The sequence below is a fragment of the Balaenoptera physalus genome (genome assembly GCF_965194825.1).
Source record: "Balaenoptera physalus genome assembly, chromosome: 10".
NCBI lineage: Eukaryota > Metazoa > Chordata > Mammalia > Artiodactyla > Balaenopteridae > Balaenoptera > Balaenoptera physalus.
This window is the reverse complement of record NC_138889.1, coordinates 14599978-14619799: the sequence shown is the minus strand read 5'-3', so window position 1 is coordinate 14619799 and position 19822 is coordinate 14599978. Positions and strand designations below refer to the sequence as shown.

Genomic DNA, 19822 nt, shown 5'->3' with positions numbered 1-19822 from the left:
GCTGAAGTTTGTGTTGCTAAGTGTCTGCGTGTAATTGGGGTTACACTGCCTGTTGGAAAATTGCTCCTATGGGGTTGTTTAATTAAAAGAAGTAACTTAGACATTGTGGTTTAGGTAGTATTTAGAAGAGGCGGATAGAGTACACTACATTGGTAGCAGCTAAGAATACAGACTTTGGATCAGCTGCCCTGAGCTTGATTCTTAGTTTCACTTAGGGCAACTCTGAACCTTCTCTGAACCTCAGTTTCTTCGTCTGTACATGAGGAATTACAACATCTTTCTAGTACGGCTGTTATGAAAGTCAAAGGAGCCAATCAATGGATGTGTTACTGGTCCCCAAGAGGTCAGTGACCCCCTCAGTGGGTCCTTTGCCTGGAGTTGCAAATTCCAGTGAAACAAAACCATGTTCGGTATAGCAGAGCAGAAACTGTTCATTGATCAAGGAATGGAGAAGGGAGAGCACATGCTCTAAAGACACCTTCTCCCCCAAGGGAGGGCAGTAAGAGAATTTAAGGGATAGGAGGCAGACATGTCATCAGGGCTCTAGGAAAGGGGCAGAGATTTCGGGGGGTGGGGAGCTGGGGCATCACAGTCTTCCACACGGCAGGAATTGCGCCTAGCAGAGTACAAATATCCCCCTTGGGCGGGGATCTTGGCATGGTAATGAAGCAAAGGTAGCTTTAGGACACCAGCAGGTCCTGTGGTCAAGTCAGAGCTGGCTCGGGGCTGTTGACCACTGCATATCTCTTAAAGCTCAGTTGCAAAATATCTCTGGCGAATACCAGGTGCTTTTGAAACACATAGAGTTAAGTCAAGCCTGGAATCCTGTAGCCCTCGGGCTGGTATGGATGACAGGTGTCCAGTTTTTTGAAAGTGGTTAATACGTGGTTATTAGTACTGTTAATGGGTAACGCACTTTTACTCACAAGCCGTTTTCCCACTAACACTAATGTGTTGGCACTCCCATTGCAGTTATTTGTCTTTAGTTGCCTACTTCAGGGTTGTAGCAGAAGAAGCACCACATAAGCTGCACTAATTGCTTGTGCCACAGCTAAGGAGATAAAGCTGTGGAATTCTGGGCGACTAGCTTTCAGAAGCAGGCCTCTTTTATTTGTAGACGTTGAATGCAGCCTGAGGGCATGGTAAGTTGCTCAAGTAGCCTTTAACTTCCGACGCCGCGTTGTAGGGTTAATATCCTTTTCCTCTCGGCACGCCTACTTTTGGTTTATTGACGTTCCCTTGCGTGGCGGTAGGAGGGACTGCAAAGAACTTACTTTGTGGATAAATCCGGGAAGCATACCTTGGCCACTGACCATCAGTATTCCTGGCTAGGTAAAAGTAAAAATGAACAGCTGGTGGGCCTGGGTCTCAAACGGGGAAGACCGGGGTCAGCCTGGGGGAGTAGGGGCGGTAACCCAAGGTAAGGTCTTCTCTGTCGCAATCGTTCTAATTCCCGCCCAGGGGAGGTCCAGCCCCTCTGGGGCGGGGCCGGAAGTGACGCAGGCCGTTAGCAGAGCCGGGAGTGTGTGGTTGCCGGAGGATCGCGAGCTCAGCGTGCGCCCAGTGCCCGGCCGGCCGGGGCCTTCTGCTTGCCCGACTCCGGAGGACATTGGCAGCAGCCCCCGGCCTACTTCCCGCGCACAGCCATGTCTGGTAACGGCGACGAGGCCGCAACGGCGGTGAGTCCTGAGCCGGTGACCTTCGCAACTTCGGTCTTCTGCACTAGCAGTGCCACGATTGGCCCCAAGTTGCCACTCTCCGTTGTCAATTGGTCGGGACGATTATCCGTCTGTTTTTTTTTTTTTTTTTTTGGTTCGAATAGTTTTTAAAGGGCCAGTAGCTGGGTTGCCCTTAGGGGAATCAGTGAGCGGTGGGGGCGGACTTAAGAGCAGATGGATTGTCTCAAACGCAACCCCGTTGCTGCGGGGATCTGGATGGGATTCCATGAGGCATGGCTTCCACGGCTCTAGATGTAGTGACCCAACACAGGAAAATTCGTCTGCACGAGACAGGGTGCTATTCCCCGGGATCCCTTCACACGAGACAGGTCCGAGTCGAGATTCGGCCACTTTGGGGAAGCGTTCCATTTTGGATCCAGAGAGGAGAGTGTACCTCGAAGTCTCCGAACTGCACACAAACGTCTTGGAAGTGCACCTTCTCCCCTTTTTTTCTAATGGACACCCAGCCCCAGCCTACACTCAAAAGTCCCCAACTGAGACACATCATTGGGTTACTACCATGGACGGGGGACGCCCTTGGGCCTTCCTATTCCTAGCCTGGGGTCCCAGCTCTGGGCTTGTGCAGATGCAAACTGCAGAGCCCATGAGGCCAACGTCAGCCTGAGATAAGAAAGGAGTGGGGCAGCTGCCTATCTCTCCCTGACCTATGTGCTGGTAAGGAGTGGGATTCTCTGCCATTTCTGACATTCCTGAGTGCTGGGCTAGGAGTAAGAAGATCTGGATTCCAGCTCTCTACCCATGATTAACCCTGTGGCCCTGGGCAAGTCACTTTGCTCCTCAGAGCCAAACTTTGCTACTGTAACATAGTTCCAGAGATGCCTGCCCTGTCTACCTGATAGGTTGTTATGAAGGTTAAAAGCAATAGCTCTAGGATATATATATATGCTCAATAAGGAATTTTTTACTGGAACAATTTGACTTGAATATGCTGTGCAGAATCAATGAAATTAAGGGATTGTTTGAACATAACAGTTTCTGGGACCTTAGATTCCTTTCTGTGGGCTCCCTGTGGCCCAGAATTTTAGTTGCCATGTTTAGCATTTCAAACCTAACCTAATTTGCTTAGGGTCCCCCAGGGTTTATTTATTGGAGAAGTGATAGCCATGGAGTAGACTAGAGTCCAAGAGCAGCCAGCTGTCACCTCCTCCAGCAACAGAGGCCCCAGATACCTGACTGCAGAAGAACTCTGTCGGATGAAGATCCCAGAACAGGGGAAGTTGATAGTATCTGTAGTGGCCACTGTCTGATCTGGGAAGAAATAGGACCTCAGACTGGAGAACCCAGTTCTGCCTGCTTGGCACTGAATACCTTTGTCCAAGGTGCCCTGGCAAGAGGAAGAGGCATGCCCCTTTGAGTTCTTGGCTTGGTCTCTGACATCCTAATATTTCCTTCGTGGTGAAACCAGAGGCCACATTCTAGGTGAATGGACATTAGACAGCTCACCCTCTTAGTCTTACAGAATATCAAAAGCAGAAGATACTTGAGTGCAAACTTCTTCATTTTATAGATGAACAAACAGGTTTATAGATGAACAAATAAGATGATGTGTTCAAGGTCACCCAGCCAAGAGGCTGAGCAGGACTATACGTCAGATCTGTCGACCCCAGTCCTTTACGTATGCATTCCGTCCAGATTACGGGATCCACAGCGCGGCAGCTGTAGGGTAGCTCTTATGGCATCTAGGTGGCACTGAAGCTTTCTCAAGTGCCGCTCTGTTGTGGATGCTGAACTTGTCCTCAGTGACTCAGCTCACGTTCCCCTGTGTGGCCCCAGCTGTCCTGCCCCTGCCTGCTGCAGGCCCCACCCTCCCTGGGGCCAGACTGATAGACCTTATCTCTCTACCCACCTGGCTGAGTGCAGCATTCCTGCTGCCTTAGCTTGGATGGGCTTCAGGGCTTAGTGTCCTGGTCATTACAGCAACAGCAGGTCCTACTGTTACTTCTGTCTGGTCTCTGCTTCTCTGGATCCCTGAGGAGGCAGAAGGTATTGGGGAAGGTAAAGGGACCAGTCTTGGGCAGGGGAGTGTTTCCCCACTCCGAGGCTCAGCTGGCCACAGGCCAGGGGCTGAGGTTCCTTTCTTCCAAGCCAGTGATTCTGGTTCTTGGACAAGGTGTTGAGGAACACAAAGAGCAGCAGGGACTGTGACCTGGGGACTTTTTCTGCAGGAAGAAAACAGCTCAAAGATGAGAGTGATTCGCGTGGGTACCCGCAAGAGCCAGGTGAGTGCAAGTACCGGGGTGGAGGAGGTTTGTCAGAAGACTTCTGTGTTCACAGTATTATAAGTTGGGGGGCCCAGAGCGTTCTCAGCAGTTCGGGGATGGAGGAAATGGGGTGACTGAGTATCAAATCCCATGCAGAATGACAGATTGCATTCTGTAAAGAGATAGTCCCTGGGCTGGGAAGTTGGGGTACAGAGGACTCCCAGGCCAGACCCCTCCCCTTCCTAGGTGGGCATTCAATCCCCTCTCTGAATTCCAATCCCTTCAGGATCTCCCTGACCCTGTGAGGGTCTGACCTTAGGGCAGTGGCCAGAGGACAGGACTAACCTGAATTTCTACCCCCAGCTGGCCCGCATACAGACGGACAGTGTGGTGGCAACGCTGAAAACCTTATACCCAGGCCTGCAGTTTGAAATCAGTGAGTTTTCTGGACAGGAATGGAAGCTAATGGGAAGCCTTTAACCCCTGGAGGAGAGAACACAGTGTTTCTGGCTTTGTCTTGGACCACAGCCTGGTCCTGTTGCCTCTGAGAATTCTTCTTGGCTGTCCCCAGTTTGGAGGGCCCTTTCCTCCTCTAAACACCTCCAGCTCTGACTACCTGGGCTAGCCTGGCATTTAACATCTGCTTTGGGTCTTTTTGTGATTACGTCTAGTCTTCCTCCTAGATCGTACATTCCCAGAGGGTAGGGACTGGGGCTTATGTGCCCAACAATCTTAGCACAAATGCTGAGCTCAGTAGGGGCTCAATAAATGCTGATCACTGAACATCTGATTGGTTGATTCTCTCCTCAGTTGCTATGTCCACCACAGGGGACAAGATTCTTGATACTGCTCTCTCTAAGGTAACAACATTTTCCATCCAACCCTTTTCCCCCTCCTCTTTCCTTCCCCCAAAAGATTCACCCTGAGGCTCTTTCTTGCCTGGCAGATTGGAGAGAAGAGCCTGTTTACCAAGGAGCTGGAACACGCGCTGGAGAGAAATGAGTAAGTGAAAGCAGGGAGCATGGCGCCCTCCCAGGCTCTCGCTAGGACCCCAGTGCACATCAGACCTGGGTATCAGCTAGACTGTTGGGCTTAAACGCTTGGATAGGCTAGAGAGGGGCTCATATGTGAGTTTTTCAGGCCTCAGAAAAGGAGAGTGTCCTGGTTCTGAGCCATCTGGCTGCCTGGGGTGCAGGATTGGCTGGGGCAGGGGGATGAAAGGGAGGGTAGGAGGGGAGCGGGTCTCTAGGACCCAAGGTCTCGGAAAGGCCTGCTTCCTGAACTGCTCTAGGCTCTGCCAGTGACGTACAGGCAGGAGTGGGTGGAGAAGGGCTGGGGACGTGCTGCTCAGACCCCTTCTCCTTCCCTCTCTGCCGTCTCTCTAGAGTGGACCTGGTTGTTCACTCCCTGAAGGACCTGCCCACGGTGCTTCCTCCTGGCTTCACCATTGGAGCCATCTGCAAGTAAGAGTCCTGCCAGTCAGGGGGCCTCGGCATGGGGTAGACATCATATTAACCTTGACTTTTCCCTTTGGGACTTGGCCCTCTGCCTCTAGGCTGTCTCCCCTGCCCTGAGGAGTGTCAAGCATGGCAGAAAACTCAGAAAATGCCCGTTAGTTGACTATTGAGAGAGCCTGGAAGTGACCTGAACCGAGATCTCTCCCTTATTCTCTGACTTTCCCTCCATCTCCAGGCGGGAGAGCCCCTATGATGCTGTTGTCTTTCACCCAAAATTTGTTGGGAAGACCCTAGAAACCTTGCCAGAGAAGAGGTGAGTGGGGCCTGGATAGGCATCTTGGTGGGATGTGCACAGAAGATGGAGGGGTGGGAGGAGGAGGAAAGGAACAGTGCCTGCCTAGTTAAATCTCATTTTAAATCATCTCTCTGAGCAGCGTGGTGGGAACTAGCTCCCTGCGGAGAGCGGCTCAGCTGCAGAGAAAGTTCCCACATCTGGAGTTCAAGAGTATTGTATCCTTTTAGCGGAGGGAGGAGGCAGCAGCCAAGGAGGAAGACCAGGTCCAGATGGCCCTGGGAGTTGTGAGAGTGGAAGGCGCTTCCAGAGGAAGTGGACCATGGATGCAGTGGACTGCCTGTCCTCCCATTCATCCAGCCATCCATCCATCCATCCATCCATTCATTCATAATCCTTTCATGTTTTCTTAGCCCCAGGCAAGTGCCTGGCACTGGGGATATGGTGAGCAAGATCGACATTGTCCCTGCTTACACAGAGTTTACATTTTAGTTCTGGAGACAGACAACCAGGCATTGATAGTACAGAGTGATACTGAATAATGATTACATCGAGGGAGGGGGGTTGGGGGGGTGCTTCCATTTTAATTTAAATGTAAATAATTAAAAATTTGTTTTATTATAGTTGATTTACAACGTTGTGTTAGTTTCTGGTATATAGTAAGTGATTGTTGTACATATATATACATATTCCTTTTCATATTCTCTTCCATTGTAGCTTATTGCAAGATATTGAATATAGTTCCCTGTGCTATATAATAGGACCTTGTTGTTTATCTATTTTATATATAGTAGTTTGCATCTGCTAATCCCAAACTCCTAATTTATCTCCCCCTATCCCCTTTCCCCTTTGGTAACCATAACTCCATTTCTATTTTATATTCCACTATATTGTTTTGATTTTTACAATGTTATATGTTTGTAAAACTGATTTTCAAAATAGTATTTGCTAAGTGCTCCAGTGTGCAAAGTAGGGAATTCTCTGGAAGCTTCTAGCTGGTACATCTAAACACAGACTTGAGAGTCAGGGAAGGCTTCTCAGAGGTCTTGTAACCTTGGGCAAGTTATTAAATGAATTAAAATCTCTCTATCATTTTTCTCATCTGTAAAATGGAGATGATAATACTACTACCTACGTCATAGGGTTGTGAAAATTCAATGAATTGACATATCTAAAGCACTTTAGAACAGCGTCTGGCATGTAGTAAGTATGAGGTAAGTGTTAGCTGTTGTCATTAAGCTGAGAACTCAAAGGTGAGAAGTTAGCAGATTGAGAGACTCAGGCAAAGGGAACAGCATAAGGCTCCAGACTGCCCAAAGCTTGTGGTCCTTAGCGCCTCTCCACAGCGGGGAAACCTCAACACACGGCTTCGGAAGCTGGATGAGCTGCAGGAGTTCAGTGCCATCATCCTGGCCGCAGCTGGCCTGCAGCGCATGGGCTGGCAGAACCGGGTGGGGCAGGTAGGGCCTGCCCCTCTTCCCTCCCCAGTTGATCTTCATCTCCTTCCTGCCTGTGTTCTCTTTTTGAATACCCACCTCTAACAGTGCAAGCTGGAAATGAGTCCCAGGTTGGGAAGACTGGGGATCAGAGGCGAAACTCCCACTCTTGCCTCTCCAGCCCTTCTGTATGCTAGGAAAGCCCGATCTCACTGCTGTGTGCTTTTAGGCGCTCCCACCTCCACCCTTCTGACTGCCTCTTCTGCCCCCACAGATCCTGCACCCTGAGGAGTGCATGTATGCTGTGGGTCAGGTATGCTTGACCAGGGAAGCCGTGTGTTGATGTGTCCCTTTCTTTTGTTTTCAACCAAGAACATTCCCAGGGAGGGGCAAGGCTTGGGAGGCTACTGGCCCAAAAGGACCTGGCAAACAGGTGGAAGTAGGCTGGTTCCCATCCTTAGTGCCATTGGTTGGGGAAAGATTGGCCCTGATATCTTAGTCTATTTTTCCATCAGGGGGCTCTGGGAGTGGAAGTTCGAGCCAAGGACCAGGACATCTTGGATCTGGTGGGTGTGTTGCATGATCCTGAGACTTTGCTTCGCTGCATTGCTGAACGGGCCTTCCTGAGGCACCTGGTAGGGCCTGTGCTCTTGTGGAGGGGTGGGTACCTGGGGAGCTGGGAAGGGCAGTGGGGAGATTTCTCAAATTATTGCTCTGTATTTAGTGGTAACTCATCCTTGAAAGTATGGACAGGACCCAGGTCTGGGCCGCTACCTCATTTTCAGTTATGTCCTTAGAGGGGTCTGTTATCTCTGAGGACTCTGGGTACAGGGTGGTGGTAAGGGTCCTTGGAGCTCACAGGGGGAACTTGTTGCAGGAAGGAGGCTGCAGTGTGCCAGTGGCGGTGCATACAGCTATGAAGGATGGGCAAGTAAGCAGGGGAAGATGGGTGGGAGGGCAGGGAAGGGACATCCTGAGCTGCCAGCAAGAAAAGCCCAGGTTTCTAAGCAGTTCCCTCTCACGATATGCTGAGGCAACTGTTTTCTTTCCCAGCTATACCTGACTGGAGGAGTCTGGAGTCTGAATGGCGCAGATAGCATGCAAGAGACCATGCAGGCCACCATCCATGTCCCTGCCCAGGTGCCAAGGCTGGAGGGTGACGGAGAGGGTAAAAAACACGTCTGTATGTTACTTCCCCTTTCGTGCTCACCAAATCCTACCCTCCTTCCCTTGCCCAGCATGAAGATGGCCCTGAGGATGATCCACAGCTGGTGGGCATCACTGCCCGGAGCATTCCACGACGAGCCCAGCTGGCTGCTGAGAGCCTGGGCATCAGCCTGGCCACCTTGTTGCTGAACAAAGGAGCCAAGAACATCTTGGATGTTGCACGGCAGCTCAATGATGCCCACTAACTGGTCTGTGGGGCACAGGTGCCTGGGTTGCTGGTGCCCCGTGCCTACATCCCAGCCCTCAGTGCCCCATTCTCACTGCTACCTGGGGAGTGATTACCCAGGGGATTGAACTGCAGGGGCAGAGACTCAGAGACTTGTCTCAACTTGGGGCCTTGGTGATGCCTTGTCTCCTCAGTAGGTGGAGGCTTAGTCTCTAAAGAAAAAACATCTAACAAGCCACAGCCTTTGAATGTAACCAACTCTACTAATAAACTAGATTTGAAGGTGGTTTTGTTTTTGATGGGGTTGCAGGAAAGAAAGATAAGGACAAACACAAGACCCTTTGCTCCTTACCTCAGAGGCTAGGACCCCTGTCCAAAGTTCTCCTGGAATACATTGCTTTCTGTTTCTGTCTCAGTAGTTCTGACAGAATAAATTGTCTCCCAGGGAACATCAAGAAAGAACCATAATCTTGTAATCTACGATTTGCCGCTCCAGTTAACGGTAGAGCCTTTGTATCAGATAGCTCCCCTCCCCCACTACCTTTAGGAATCTACAAAGTCATCGATCCTACAACCCGTCTGCAAAATGAAGAGACACCTCATTGTTTAAAAAAGAAAACAATCCTTTAATAAACAAAATTAGTCCATCTGAAACTCCCCAATACCTAAAGTACTGTCTTGGATGGGTTAGCTGCAAAATTCCAGTTCCGAGGCCAACGGCGGCTCAGTCCAGATGGGGATTAACGGACTAGTGCTGGTATCTAGGTGCTTGGCTTGCGGAGCGGACACGCCGGGAGGGGCGCGGGTCCAGGGTCAGGACTCCCGCAGCCCCCACGCCGCCGGGACCCGACACCGCGGGAGATGCTCACGCCGCGAAGTGTCTTCCGGGACGCGCACAGGCCTGCGAGTGGAGATGGAGGGGGCGCGGACGTGCAAGGCTCGGGATCCGGCAGCAAAGGACGTCCCGGGACAAATGAAGTGACCGACTGACTCCGCCGCCGTCGGCGGCAACCGAGTCCCGTCCGGAGCACCGGGCTGGTGGGGAACGCGCGCGGCCCCGCCGGCGGCCGTCCGCACCGACTCACCTTCCCCGCCACGCGCCCCGGCCCTGCGTCAGCGCGGCCGGCCCAGCCTTCTAGAAGGTGCCGCGGCCTCCCCGCAGCCCATCAGCATTCGGGGGCCAGGCCGGCCGAGTCACGAGCTCGCTCCTGGCACCGAGCGGCGTTCAAACGGCCGTCCTCCGCCGAGCCACGACCGGAGCGAGCCGCGCGGGGGAGGGGCAGGCCGCACGGCGGCGGCGGCGGGGCCGCGGAGGGGGCGAGTGCGCGGCCGCCCGGCCCGGAGCCCGACGTGGCCCAGCTCTTTCCGTGAGCGTTGTGGTGGCCCTTAAAAGGGCCTTTGTGGTGGCGAGGGGAGGGGCCGGGCGGCGGCGGTGGCGGCGGCGCGGGCGCCCTCAGTACTCCTGCGAGGCCTGGGTGGCCTTCTTGCCGCCCGCGGGCGCCTTCGGCCCCACGGCGGCGCTGGTCTTCTTGGGCAGCAGTACGGCCTGGATGTTGGGCAGGACACCTCCCTGGGCGATCGTCACGCCGCCCAGCAGCTTGTTGAGCTCCTCGTCGTTACGGATGGCCAGCTGCAGGTGGCGGGGGATGATCCGCGTCTTCTTGTTGTCGCGGGCCGCGTTGCCCGCCAGCTCCAGGATCTCGGCTGTGAGGTACTCGAGCACCGCCGCCAGATAGACCGGCGCGCCGGCGCCCACCCGCTCGGCGTAGTGTCCCTTCCGCAACAGCCGGTGCACGCGGCCCACGGGGAACTGGAGGCCCGCTCGCGACGAGCGCGACTTGGCCTTGGCGCGGGCCTTACCGCCTGTCTTGCCGCGGCCCGACATGCTGCGCGAGGTAGAGGAACGGAGAGGAGGACGGCTCACAGGACTAAGGAACAGCCGTCCGCCGCAGTCCAACTGCTGCCGCGCGCGCCCAAGGGCCGCCCTTATAAGCCCCCAGGGCGCACCCCCGCGTCCTCCTGATTGGCTCTTTTCTCCAATACCCGCCTCCGGTTGGCTGCGGTTAACCCTTCGATGACGCGCCTCAGCTGAGGGAACGCGCCCGCCGATTGGTCGAATTTGAAAACCTTTTGCCCGGGGAAAAGGCTAGGAGGAGCGGCAGCAAGCAAACAGCCAACCACTCCCGGGTGTAGCCAATCCAAGTGAAGCGCGCCAGATTTAAACCCTACAGCCCAGACCGGGGCCGGAAGACAAAGAGGGTGGAGCCTGAAGCCACCTCAAGAGCCTCAGGGAAGTCTGTGCGGGTCTAGGATTTTTAAAGGAAAGGGGTCAACACTACGGCTACCTCTTCCTCCCGTCCCAGGTCCGGTCACTCCCTCTTCCTGCCTGGCAAAGGGAGAGTGAAAAAGGGAAGGAATGAGACCCCCTGAAAGTCCAACCCCGTCCCAGAGAAGAGATAACGCCAATCTTATGGCTCTTTATGCCACCTGAGCAGCAGGATTTCCTATTTATTCAATATGTTCTGTCTGGTCTGTTCTTTCTGTTCCCTTCTCTTTTTTTTAAGATTTTTTTTTTAAATTTATTTATTTATTTATTTATGGCTGTGCTGGGTCTTCGTTTCTGTGCGAGGGCTTTCTCCAGTTGCGGCAAGCGGGGGCCGCTCTTCATCGCGGTGCGCGGGCCTCTCACTATCGCGGCCTCTCTTGTTGCAGAGCACAGGCTCCAGACGCGCAGGCTCAGTAGTTGTGGCTCACGGGCCTAGTTGCTCCGTGGCATGTGGGATCTTCCCAGACCAGGGCTCGAACCCGTGTCCCCTGCATTGGCAGGCAGATTCTCAACCACTGCGCCACCAGGGAAGCCCCCTCTGTTCCCTTCTTGCTAGGAGGGGCCTGATGTACTGAAAGAAAAAGGATGGGGCAGAGAGATAGGCATCCTCTCCGAGGAAATGCCTCCACCAACCCTCCCAGTCTACCCTAAAATGCCCTATATAGGAAATACACCTACAGGAACAATAAGAAAAAGACGACAGTTTATTGTCACCACTGGGAGCACCTGGCCCCCCGGTCTGCTAAATCATCAGAATATTTAATTTACAGTCAAATGTCAAGTCACCTTCGAGCCTGTGTCCCTATCCCCAGCCAGGGTTCTATCCCCAGGCCCAACATATTTCTTGAGTGTCAGAGTTGTGGGTAATTGCATCAGAGCTACAGTATCCCACCTTAGGAGGCTGCAAAGATGGGATGGAGAGGGGGAGTGGCAAGTTGAAGAAAGCCATAGGCAAAGTCCAATCAATAGTCATTAGAGGGCAAAAAAGGCCCAGGATGTCAATAATCACAGGGGAAAGGAAATGCTGAGGACAAAATCTGGAGGAGAATGAAGGGTGAGAGAGGCCTGGGCCAGGAGGCAATCTTGGTCTAGAAGAGGTCGGCCTGAGTCAGGAAATCTGGAGGCTGTGAAGCAAAGGACAGTGGATCAGGGGACTCAGACATCATAGAAGAGTCGGACAAGCTGGTACCGAATGGAGAAGGTGACAGCACTGCCCACGACCTGTAAGGAGAAATGAACTACAGTAAGAACCACAGAGAAAGGGAGACAAGGAGATGTAAACCACATCACCAACAGCATTGCACCTGTAGCAGCAGCAGGAACAGGGTGAGGTTTCTCTCATGCATGGGCCCAAAGACTTTAAGTAGGAAGTTGATGAGGGTCATGTTGTTACACTCCGTGAAGGCACCATCCTCATTCTCACTCTGGCGCACTGTCACTAGCCGGAGGCCTTCTGCTACCTGGAGGGGTCAAAAGTGGAGAGAACTTCAGCTAATACCTACGCTTCAGGAATGGGGATCTGCTCAATGTTTCCAAACTCCCCTTGGGTGTGATGTAGGCCTAGGTTCCCCACTCCCTGAATTCCGAATGGCAGCCTAGAGCCTTACCTCCTTGTTACCCTGTTACCTTTAGAATAAAGGTGCCCAAGAAAGAGAGGCTCTTGGTCTTGAACTTGGAATAGCTCATCTCCAGTTTGCCTGTCTTGGTATTGAGTCTGCAGGGGAAGACAGCTTCATGTGACTGGGCCACTACTCAAAGAACTCTCCTCCCTGTGGTTAATTAATAGGAAGAGCACTGAATGTGGAGTCAAACACCCTGAGATCTATTTCTGGCTCTGCTGCTTGCTTCTGTGTGATCAGAGCTGCTGTGAACATTAAATGAGATCGTGGAACTAAATGTGCTCTGTAATGTATAAAGGGCTAACTGCATGGCAAGAGTTAGCCCTTCTTCGGGCCCATTCCCTTTGCACAGCAAACGTCTAAGGCATCCCAAAGGAAAAAGCTATGATGTCCCTTTCAAGCCCCAAAGCGGCTACCTGGGTATACGGTGGCGAGGGCAGGGGATGATATGCAGGAGCTGAGGCAGTGAGTAGACGAAGTTGAACACCTGGGGCATGAAGAAGAGTAGCATGGTCTTGCTGAAGTGTCCCAGGATGCCCACCACGGCAAAGGTCATGCCAGCAAAGTAACAGAAGGTATCTCCCACAAACACCCGTGATGGGTACCTGTGTGGGGGAGAGGATGTGAGCCAGTGGCAAGAGGCATTAGCAATCCTTTCTCTCACATCACACACCCGGCACACTGGGCTAGCCCTGACCCTAGTTCTGGCTCAGAGGACATTCCAGCTCTCCCAGCAACTCTCCAGGAAACAAGGCCCTGAATCCATCTATTCCTGGGGGCTCCACAGCACCTGCCCCGGGCTACAGTTGGGTAGAGAATATTTAAGATTTAAGAATATTACCAAAAAGACCCAGAAAACACTCAATACAGAGATGCACAGGTTAAGCCTCTCCGTCAGGAGATGGGTCACAATCAGGAGGACCGTACTGGCCACAAATTCAAATAGCTGTCCCACTATCCACAGGCCTACTTACCAGTTATGGTAGAGCAATCCCAAGGTGGTGAAAAAAAAGGGTATCATGAAGTAGAGGGAAAAGACATGATCATCCCGATAATCACCTTTGGAAGCAGGGGAAAAAGAAAAAAGGAAAAGTTGATAGCCACTTCCCCTGCATACCTGGGTCCTATTTTTGTCTGTCCCTGAGTTCTGTCCCAAGCTGTATCGTCCACCTCTCTAAGTCTCAAGAACTCACTACCCCTTTTATGTCACCCACGCAGTTCCCAACAGTTCACCTCTTTCATGAACTCTTCCTAAACTAGTTACTATCTTACATTTGGTTTAGACCATTCAGACCTAGGTCTGAATACCAGCTTTACTTCCTAACTGTGTGACCTTGATCATGGCACATTTAACTTCTCTGAGCCTCAGTTTCCTATCTGTAAAAAAAAGGCTGATGAAAACACCTGCCACATAGAGCTGATACAGAGTTTAAAGTGATATCACATTTTAAAAGTGCTTAGGTTTAATAAGTACTTATGGATGTCCAACAGCCAAAAACCACCAGAAACACGTCTGTAGTCAAAGCTGGGTTTACTGACTTGAAACAAGAGAAACTTTGGAACCCACACACCATGGGGAACCATGGGATGCCTCAGTAAGGAGGTGTTAGGAGGACTTGTTATAGAATTTGTTTTAAATAATTCTGGGGAGGATGCAAGGAGGGAGAGTTTTGCCCTGCACTGGGTGCTGTCAGCAGAGATAATGCTATGATTGAGCATCTTAATAATTTTTATCCAAGAAGTAAGAGGAACTGAGTTGTTATCGGAAGGAAGCAGCAACCACTCATGTTAGCTAGAAGGGGATCTTGGTCATTTTTGTGAGATGCACCGTGTTCCTGTGGTTTTGTCTATGCTCAGACATGGTTACAGAGGGGTCTAGTTTTGGTCTTACTCTATCACGGTCACAGAGTGACCCTGTCTGATTCTGAGGTTTTATGAAGTTGTTTATGTTCAATAGGAGAAGACCATGGCCTACCTATTAGTGCCAATGCCGTTATAAATGACAGGGCTGCTATTTTTCTTTCTCACATTTAACAAATCTTAGTTTCTTTCTCATGTTTAACAAATTCCCCAAAGCCAGATATCAGGGAACTTCCTTAACACTCAGACTTCTCTTCTCTCCCTAGTCCAATCCCACCTACCTTCCAGCTCCACCAGGTTGAAGACGATGATGGAAGCAGAAATGACTAGCGACTGGCCAGCCTCTAGGCCATTAATTCCTGCTAGAATATTGATGGCATTAGTACAGAACACTGCCAGCAGCCCCATGTAGACATAGTACAGGATCCCTGGGGGGAGAAAACAGTAAGAGAAGTAATGCCACCTGTAGAATGAGAATTTAAGGATAGTCTTCTGAGAAAAGTGGTTAGGATAGAGGATGGGATGAAAGGCCAACAAAAGGATCTAAGAAAACACAGGGACAAAACAGGGAGGAGAATGTGGAGCACCAGGAAGGATGCTCTGCTGCATATCTCACAGGGCAAGGGTGCCCTGAAGTAGGGGCCATAGGGGCAGAAGTGGCAGTGCTACTCACCCAAGTCCAGATGCAGGCCAAGAAGTGGGCGTAAGGGCTTGGGTACCACAATTGTTGTGTTGCCAAAGTTGGTGAAATAGACCATGAGGAGAGGTAGTGAGGCAGCTGTGGGCAGCAGCAGCTTATGGCGCCAGCGCAGATTCAGTACATCATCCGCGAAGCCCAGGAAAATCATGCAGCAGATGGCAAGGAGCGCACCTATCAGGGCCACAAACTGGGGAAGGCTCGGGCAGGTCACGGCTCCAGCCTTCTCCCACTTCACCGTTCCTTTCAAGAATTCCCATCTTTTCTTTCGTTCTCAGCCCCTCCCCCCACACCCAAATAACCCCAACTCTCTCCAGTAGCTCCCAGTCCCAGCCACAGGCAGCAGCCCTCACTAACCCACTTACTTCATGGTGGGGGAAGGCTTTACACTGCTCCTCCACAAAGCAGTTCAGGAAAGGGAAAGGGATGAAGCAGAAGAGTATGATAAGGAAAACAGCACCGCTGATCACTCCCTGGGACTCTGGGCTGTGGGCCAGCATCAAGCCGGGTGGAGGGGGAAGAGGAAAGGGGGCGTGGTCACTCACTAGTGCAAGCACCACCATAACCTGACTTTGGAGCGGGGAAGGGCACCACTACTGGAGTCCCAGATCCACCCAAGGGTCCCACCTTCCCGCCTCCACCCCTTCCCCAGTGCTAACCAGATCTGCCCTCCACCTCCCAGAGTCCCGGGCTGGCTGTTGGGTTAGCACTTCGTCTCCGCGCGCAGTCCAGCACTCCAGTCCCCGCCCCTGCCTGCCCACCCCTTCCCCACTGCCCCGGACCAGCGCGCGGCCCCTCACATTTGCTGCCGGCTGGATTTGTTGAGGTCCTGGCCGCAGAGTCGTGCGGCGATGAAGTGGCCACGGAAGGCAGGGATGAGGGTGAGTGTGGCTACAAGTCCCAGCAGCGAGCCGATCAAATTCACCAACAGCGGCGTCGGCAACTCCGGGAAGGCCCACATGGTGACCGGCCAGGGGGCCCGCTCGGCCCCCTCCTTAGCTAACGGGCAAGCTGGGCAGAAGCCCTGAGGCCCCAGCAGTAAGGAGTGGCCGCTCCCCACAGGCTGGATCTTCCCACACCACCCTGAGCGAAACCCAACAACTCTGACCTGAGCCGCCCTCTGGACTCCCTCGAGCCTCTATAAAGCAACCTTGGCTCTGCCCCACTGCATCTGCCTACCCACTGTTTCCACCCGGATCTAGTTCGCAGAGCAACTGTCGCTGTGGAAGGCGGCGGCCATTTTTAATATGGGCATAAGAGTAGGGACAGAAGTGTGATTTTAAACTACATCCTTTATTCGAGAGTTGAATCATCAAGAGGGGATTGGAAAAGCAATTAAAGAAGGACAAACAAAGGCGGATACTTTCCTAACATCACATTAAAGATGTACAGCCCAAAGCGGAAAAACTCCTTGCCCGGTTCCAAGATGAGCGCCTCCTTGTACCACGTGTCTGACGCCGCTTACTCTTCGTCCCACGTCAAGTTTAGCTCCGTCGGCCTTCGCTGGTCGCCTTTAAAGGGCCAATGCCCCGCGTTTACTCTGGGACGTCTCTGGAGACGGGAAGATGGCTGCTGGGAGCAAGGGGGAGGGCAGGCGGAATGAGGATGTGGAGCAGCACCTGCTCAGTGTAGAAAACCTGTTGCCAACGTAGTCAACGTTGGGAAGGAAGCCAAGGTAAACACAACTCAGTTCCCCGAAACACAGCTACAATTTGGAAGATGATGTAAAATTTAAAGCGCGGACACTGGAAAAGCCCCTCCCACTTCATGTTTTTCCGTGTCCTTGATCCAGGTACTTTTCCTTCATCATCCCACCCGCCTTCTGCCCCCCCAGTAGCAGTTAGTTGCCGGGCAACACTGAGGGGTACTTCAGCACTGAAGTGGCTGGGAGTACCCTCATGCCCTCAGGTCTTGGATTTAACCCCGTACTTGACTTTCCTTGGTCCTGGATGCACTGTGCCAGGCTCCCAGTCGGAGGAGGTGAGGCTGAGGCTTTGGAAAGAGCTAAGTAGGAGAACCAGACCCACAAGTGGCTGGCTTCCAGTAAGTCTGAGGAATTCCCAGGCAGGTTTCTTCCTCCAGGTTAGGTGCCTTTTGCTTGGCACCTGTTTCCTTGCAAATAACAGTTCACCAGCAGCTCATTCTCTTTAACAGACACACAAGCTCTTAGATGGCAAATGATTTCTAGTCCTCATCACCAGGAAGTGCGGGAGACGACTGAAGTATGCTGACATTTTGTTCATTCTTGAATAAGGAGTAGGGTCAGGTTGATTCCTTTTAGGCCAAAGATAGGCCCTCCTGTCTCTCAAAACCAGATGTGAAATGTCCTTTCTACTCGAAGGTGGCTCTAATTAACAACTCAAACCATGTATATAAAGTAATCCCAGTAATTACTTGATAGTAGTATTCCTCCAAATTTTCAGTACTTATTATCCCACTGGTATTGTTTTTCTGTGTGGGTGTACCTGCACACGGGTGCATGAGTGTGCATCTGTGCCTCTTAGACTGGAAATTCCCTAGAGGCAAAGTGTTTTCTGTTCCACAGTGTGTTCCTATGGGGCTAAGGACACACAGATATCTGTATACAAGGCATTATCACACATAATGAGTCTGGATCTGAAAGAGGTACAGAGGGCAATAGGAGCACATGGAGAGAGCAATTAGTTGTGACCAGGGGAAGTGAGAGGACCTTGAGGAAGAGTAGTGTCTCTAAGGATTTCAGTGGGTGGCAAGAGTGGAAGGGCCTTCCAAACAGCGAAAGTGAGATGCCAGGAGCAGGTGGAAAGGAGGAGCTTGTCGGAGCCCCAGAGGAGGCAGCATTCAGTTATCTTGTTGATCAGGAGCAGGCTGAGACTCCCTGGAGGTCTGAGGGACAGTCTGTATCTATTTCCTGTTTTATTAGAAGGCCAATCCTAATAACTCTTCCTTCCCAGCTTGGCATTGGGCACCTTTGTCTCTTTCTTCTCCAGAGATTGTTAGCCCTCCCCCACACCCCCCCGGAAGAGGGTAGGGGATACTTGTTCAAAAACAAGACACTGGGGATTCATCATCCATGCATACATGTTACCATCAGAACGTGGTTACTTGGATACTTGTCATATAATCTGAATATTTTTGTTCCCATGATGGTAAATGCCCAGTTGATTATCAGACTCACCAGGAGAAACAAACACACACATGACTTGGCCACACTTGAAATTGTGTGCCTGTCCTGGTACAAGTTCAAAGCATTTACCTAAATGCTGAAGCTGGTCCTAGGACCCATGGATCAGGTGAGTTTCCGCTGGTTTCTTGGGCTGAGTAGACAAAGTCTGAGATGCGCATCTCCTACTGGGGAGCTCTGAGTGCCTCCCAGTAAGCAAAGCTAATGCACTATTAAGGCTGATTGCCTGACAAAGACTGTCCCAGAAATGTTTCACAGTGCTGAAAAAGTCCATATGAGACAGCTTTGGAGAGTCCGGATCTATGACACTTGCAGGACCATATCTGTGGCTCTTTACAAGCAGCTGAGTTACTCTTTTACCATTTCTTTCCACCTCTCTCCTATCAGTTTATCAAAAGTTGTTAGCTGATAGCAAGCCCCAAGATCTCCCATTCCACTTGGATGACATGAATGGGTTTTCAAAAGATGGAAACAATATAGCAATTCTCAGTGTTTACATGTATATGGGAATATTTTCTGTTAGACTTCTTAAAATTACAAAGAATTTGCTAACCCCTACTATGTGCATGGGAAACTTTTAAGTACTGTGGGGACACAAAGTGATATAAATGCAATTGTTTTCCCCAAGGAGTCTACTTCATCATATTAAAGCACCTTGAGTCAATATGAGGGAAGAGAGATGAGTAAGACAGGGTCTCCACTCTTAAGCAGCTTTCTGGTGAGTGGGAAAAACAGACATATAAACAACCAGCTAGGCTATAAGGCAGAATGAAATAAGTACAAGAGGTCTAGTAACAAGTGGATGGAAGATTGGGAGGACTAAGTAGAGAGACTAATATAAGACTGAATTGTGAAGCAGTATCTGGCAGCACAGGACCAAGTGCTCAGTGGAGGAGTTGAAGTAAACCCAAGAACTCAGAGACCTGAGATGAACTCTGAAGAACCCTGAAAAGGGTTCTTGGGGGAAGAGGGCCTTCATAGTGAAACGGTACCTGGACAACTTTCCGCATAACCTGCTCCCCCAGCCCTAGCTGCTCTGTCCACTGACAGCTTCCTTCTGTGTCCCTGAGTTCCCTCCTCCCTTCATTTCTTCTCCCCTCAAGATTAAAAATCCACACTCTAGGAATCTTCTATGGTTTTGGAGGTCCAGTGATAATGCATGGGCAAGGTCACAGCAAGGTTACCCCATCACCCTACCCCATTCCTTAGAGTGAAATCTGGGGATGCCCCAGGCTTTCCTACCACCTCCTGTGGCTCAGGCACCCTGTCGCTGACCTGACAGGTTCTGCTTAGCTCTGCAACCGCGCACTTTAGAAGACATTGTTTACTCCCATCTGCTCACTGCTCAGACTAACGACTGGATTTGGGAGAGAGATATTTAACGCCTCTCTGTTTACCTCTCTAAGGAAGGCCTGCCATATGTATGTGGGGAAAAAGGGCCTCTTGGGGAATGGGGATTCCTTTGAATCCTTTTGTAGGATTTTCCTTCCCCTGCCTCCAGAAAGCAGTGACAAGCCTCTGTCCTATAGGGACGAAATCCATTCTCTTAAATCTAGGAAAAGGGATGGATCCTGAGGCCAGAGTGTACCTATAACATAATTTTTTGGGTGCTTGCTGGGATATCACATATTTGGATGGC

General features: G+C 51.4%; 3 protein-coding genes across 6 annotated transcripts; 1 reads left to right on the top strand and 2 right to left on the bottom strand.

The window, feature by feature from the left end:
- The first annotated feature begins 1469 nt into the window (after positions 1 to 1469).
- Positions 1470 to 8804, top strand: HMBS (hydroxymethylbilane synthase). 2 transcript variants are annotated; one of them, XM_082411159.1, is made up of 14 exons: positions 1472 to 1679; positions 3905 to 3958; positions 4304 to 4376; positions 4751 to 4800; positions 4887 to 4942; positions 5326 to 5403; positions 5633 to 5710; positions 5832 to 5907; positions 7036 to 7149; positions 7400 to 7438; positions 7641 to 7760; positions 8003 to 8056; positions 8179 to 8265; positions 8364 to 8804. In XM_082411159.1, exons 1-14 carry the CDS (start codon positions 1647 to 1649, stop codon positions 8535 to 8537), a joined length of 1086 nt encoding a protein of 361 aa, XP_082267285.1. In that variant the 5' UTR covers positions 1472 to 1646; the 3' UTR covers positions 8538 to 8804. The 2 variants fall into 2 exon arrangements, with proteins under 2 accessions (XP_082267284.1, XP_082267285.1); XM_082411158.1 differs by having other exon boundaries at positions 1470 to 1679; positions 8179 to 8804.
- Positions 8805 to 9120: 316 nt separating this feature from the next.
- On the bottom strand, positions 9121 to 11386 carry H2AX (H2A.X variant histone). The gene has a single exon (XM_082411196.1). It carries the CDS (start codon positions 10401 to 10403, stop codon positions 9972 to 9974), a length of 432 nt encoding a protein of 143 aa, XP_082267322.1. The 5' UTR covers positions 10404 to 11386; the 3' UTR covers positions 9121 to 9971.
- A 144-nt stretch (positions 11387 to 11530) lies between these two features.
- On the bottom strand, positions 11531 to 16188 carry DPAGT1 (dolichyl-phosphate N-acetylglucosaminephosphotransferase 1). 3 transcript variants are annotated; one of them, XM_082411148.1, is made up of 9 exons: positions 15821 to 16188; positions 15386 to 15506; positions 14997 to 15210; positions 14605 to 14751; positions 13438 to 13522; positions 12880 to 13068; positions 12471 to 12558; positions 12149 to 12304; positions 11531 to 12065 (listed from the first exon to the last, which is right to left on the bottom strand). In XM_082411148.1, the coding sequence occupies exons 1-9, from the start codon at positions 15979 to 15981 to the stop codon at positions 12000 to 12002; spliced, it is 1227 nt and encodes a 408-aa protein (XP_082267274.1). In that variant the 5' UTR covers positions 15982 to 16188; the 3' UTR covers positions 11531 to 11999. The 3 variants fall into 3 exon arrangements, with proteins under 3 accessions (XP_082267274.1, XP_082267275.1, XP_082267276.1); XM_082411149.1 differs by lacking the exon at positions 12471 to 12558 and having other exon boundaries at positions 12951 to 13068; positions 15821 to 16176; XM_082411150.1 differs by lacking the exon at positions 11531 to 12065 and having other exon boundaries at positions 12185 to 12304; positions 12452 to 12558; positions 15821 to 16179.
- Between the last annotated feature and the right edge of the window lie 3634 nt (positions 16189 to 19822).

Excerpts from the sequence above, each read along its gene's own strand:
- DPAGT1 (XM_082411148.1), bottom strand. The coding sequence starts at position 15,981 with ATGTGGGCCTTCCCGGAGTTGCCGACGCCGCTGTTGGTGAATTTGATC. Across the intron at positions 12,559-12,879 it reads CCTCGCCACCGTATACCCAG|ACTCAATACCAAGACAGGCA; the intron begins GTAGCCGCTTTG and ends CTTCCCCTGCAG. Across the intron at positions 12,305-12,470 it reads TGGGCACCTTTATTCTAAAG|GTAGCAGAAGGCCTCCGGCT; the intron begins GTAACAGGGTAA and ends TGACCCCTCCAG.
- HMBS (XM_082411158.1), top strand. The coding sequence starts at position 1,647 with ATGTCTGGTAACGGCGACGAGGCCGCAACGGCG. Across the intron at positions 1,680-3,904 it reads GCGACGAGGCCGCAACGGCG|GAAGAAAACAGCTCAAAGAT; the intron begins GTGAGTCCTGAG and ends CTTTTTCTGCAG. Across the intron at positions 5,908-7,035 it reads ATCTGGAGTTCAAGAGTATT|CGGGGAAACCTCAACACACG; the intron begins GTATCCTTTTAG and ends GCCTCTCCACAG.
- H2AX (XM_082411196.1), bottom strand. The coding sequence starts at position 10,403 with ATGTCGGGCCGCGGCAAGACAGGCGGTAAGGCCCGCGCCAAGGCCAAG.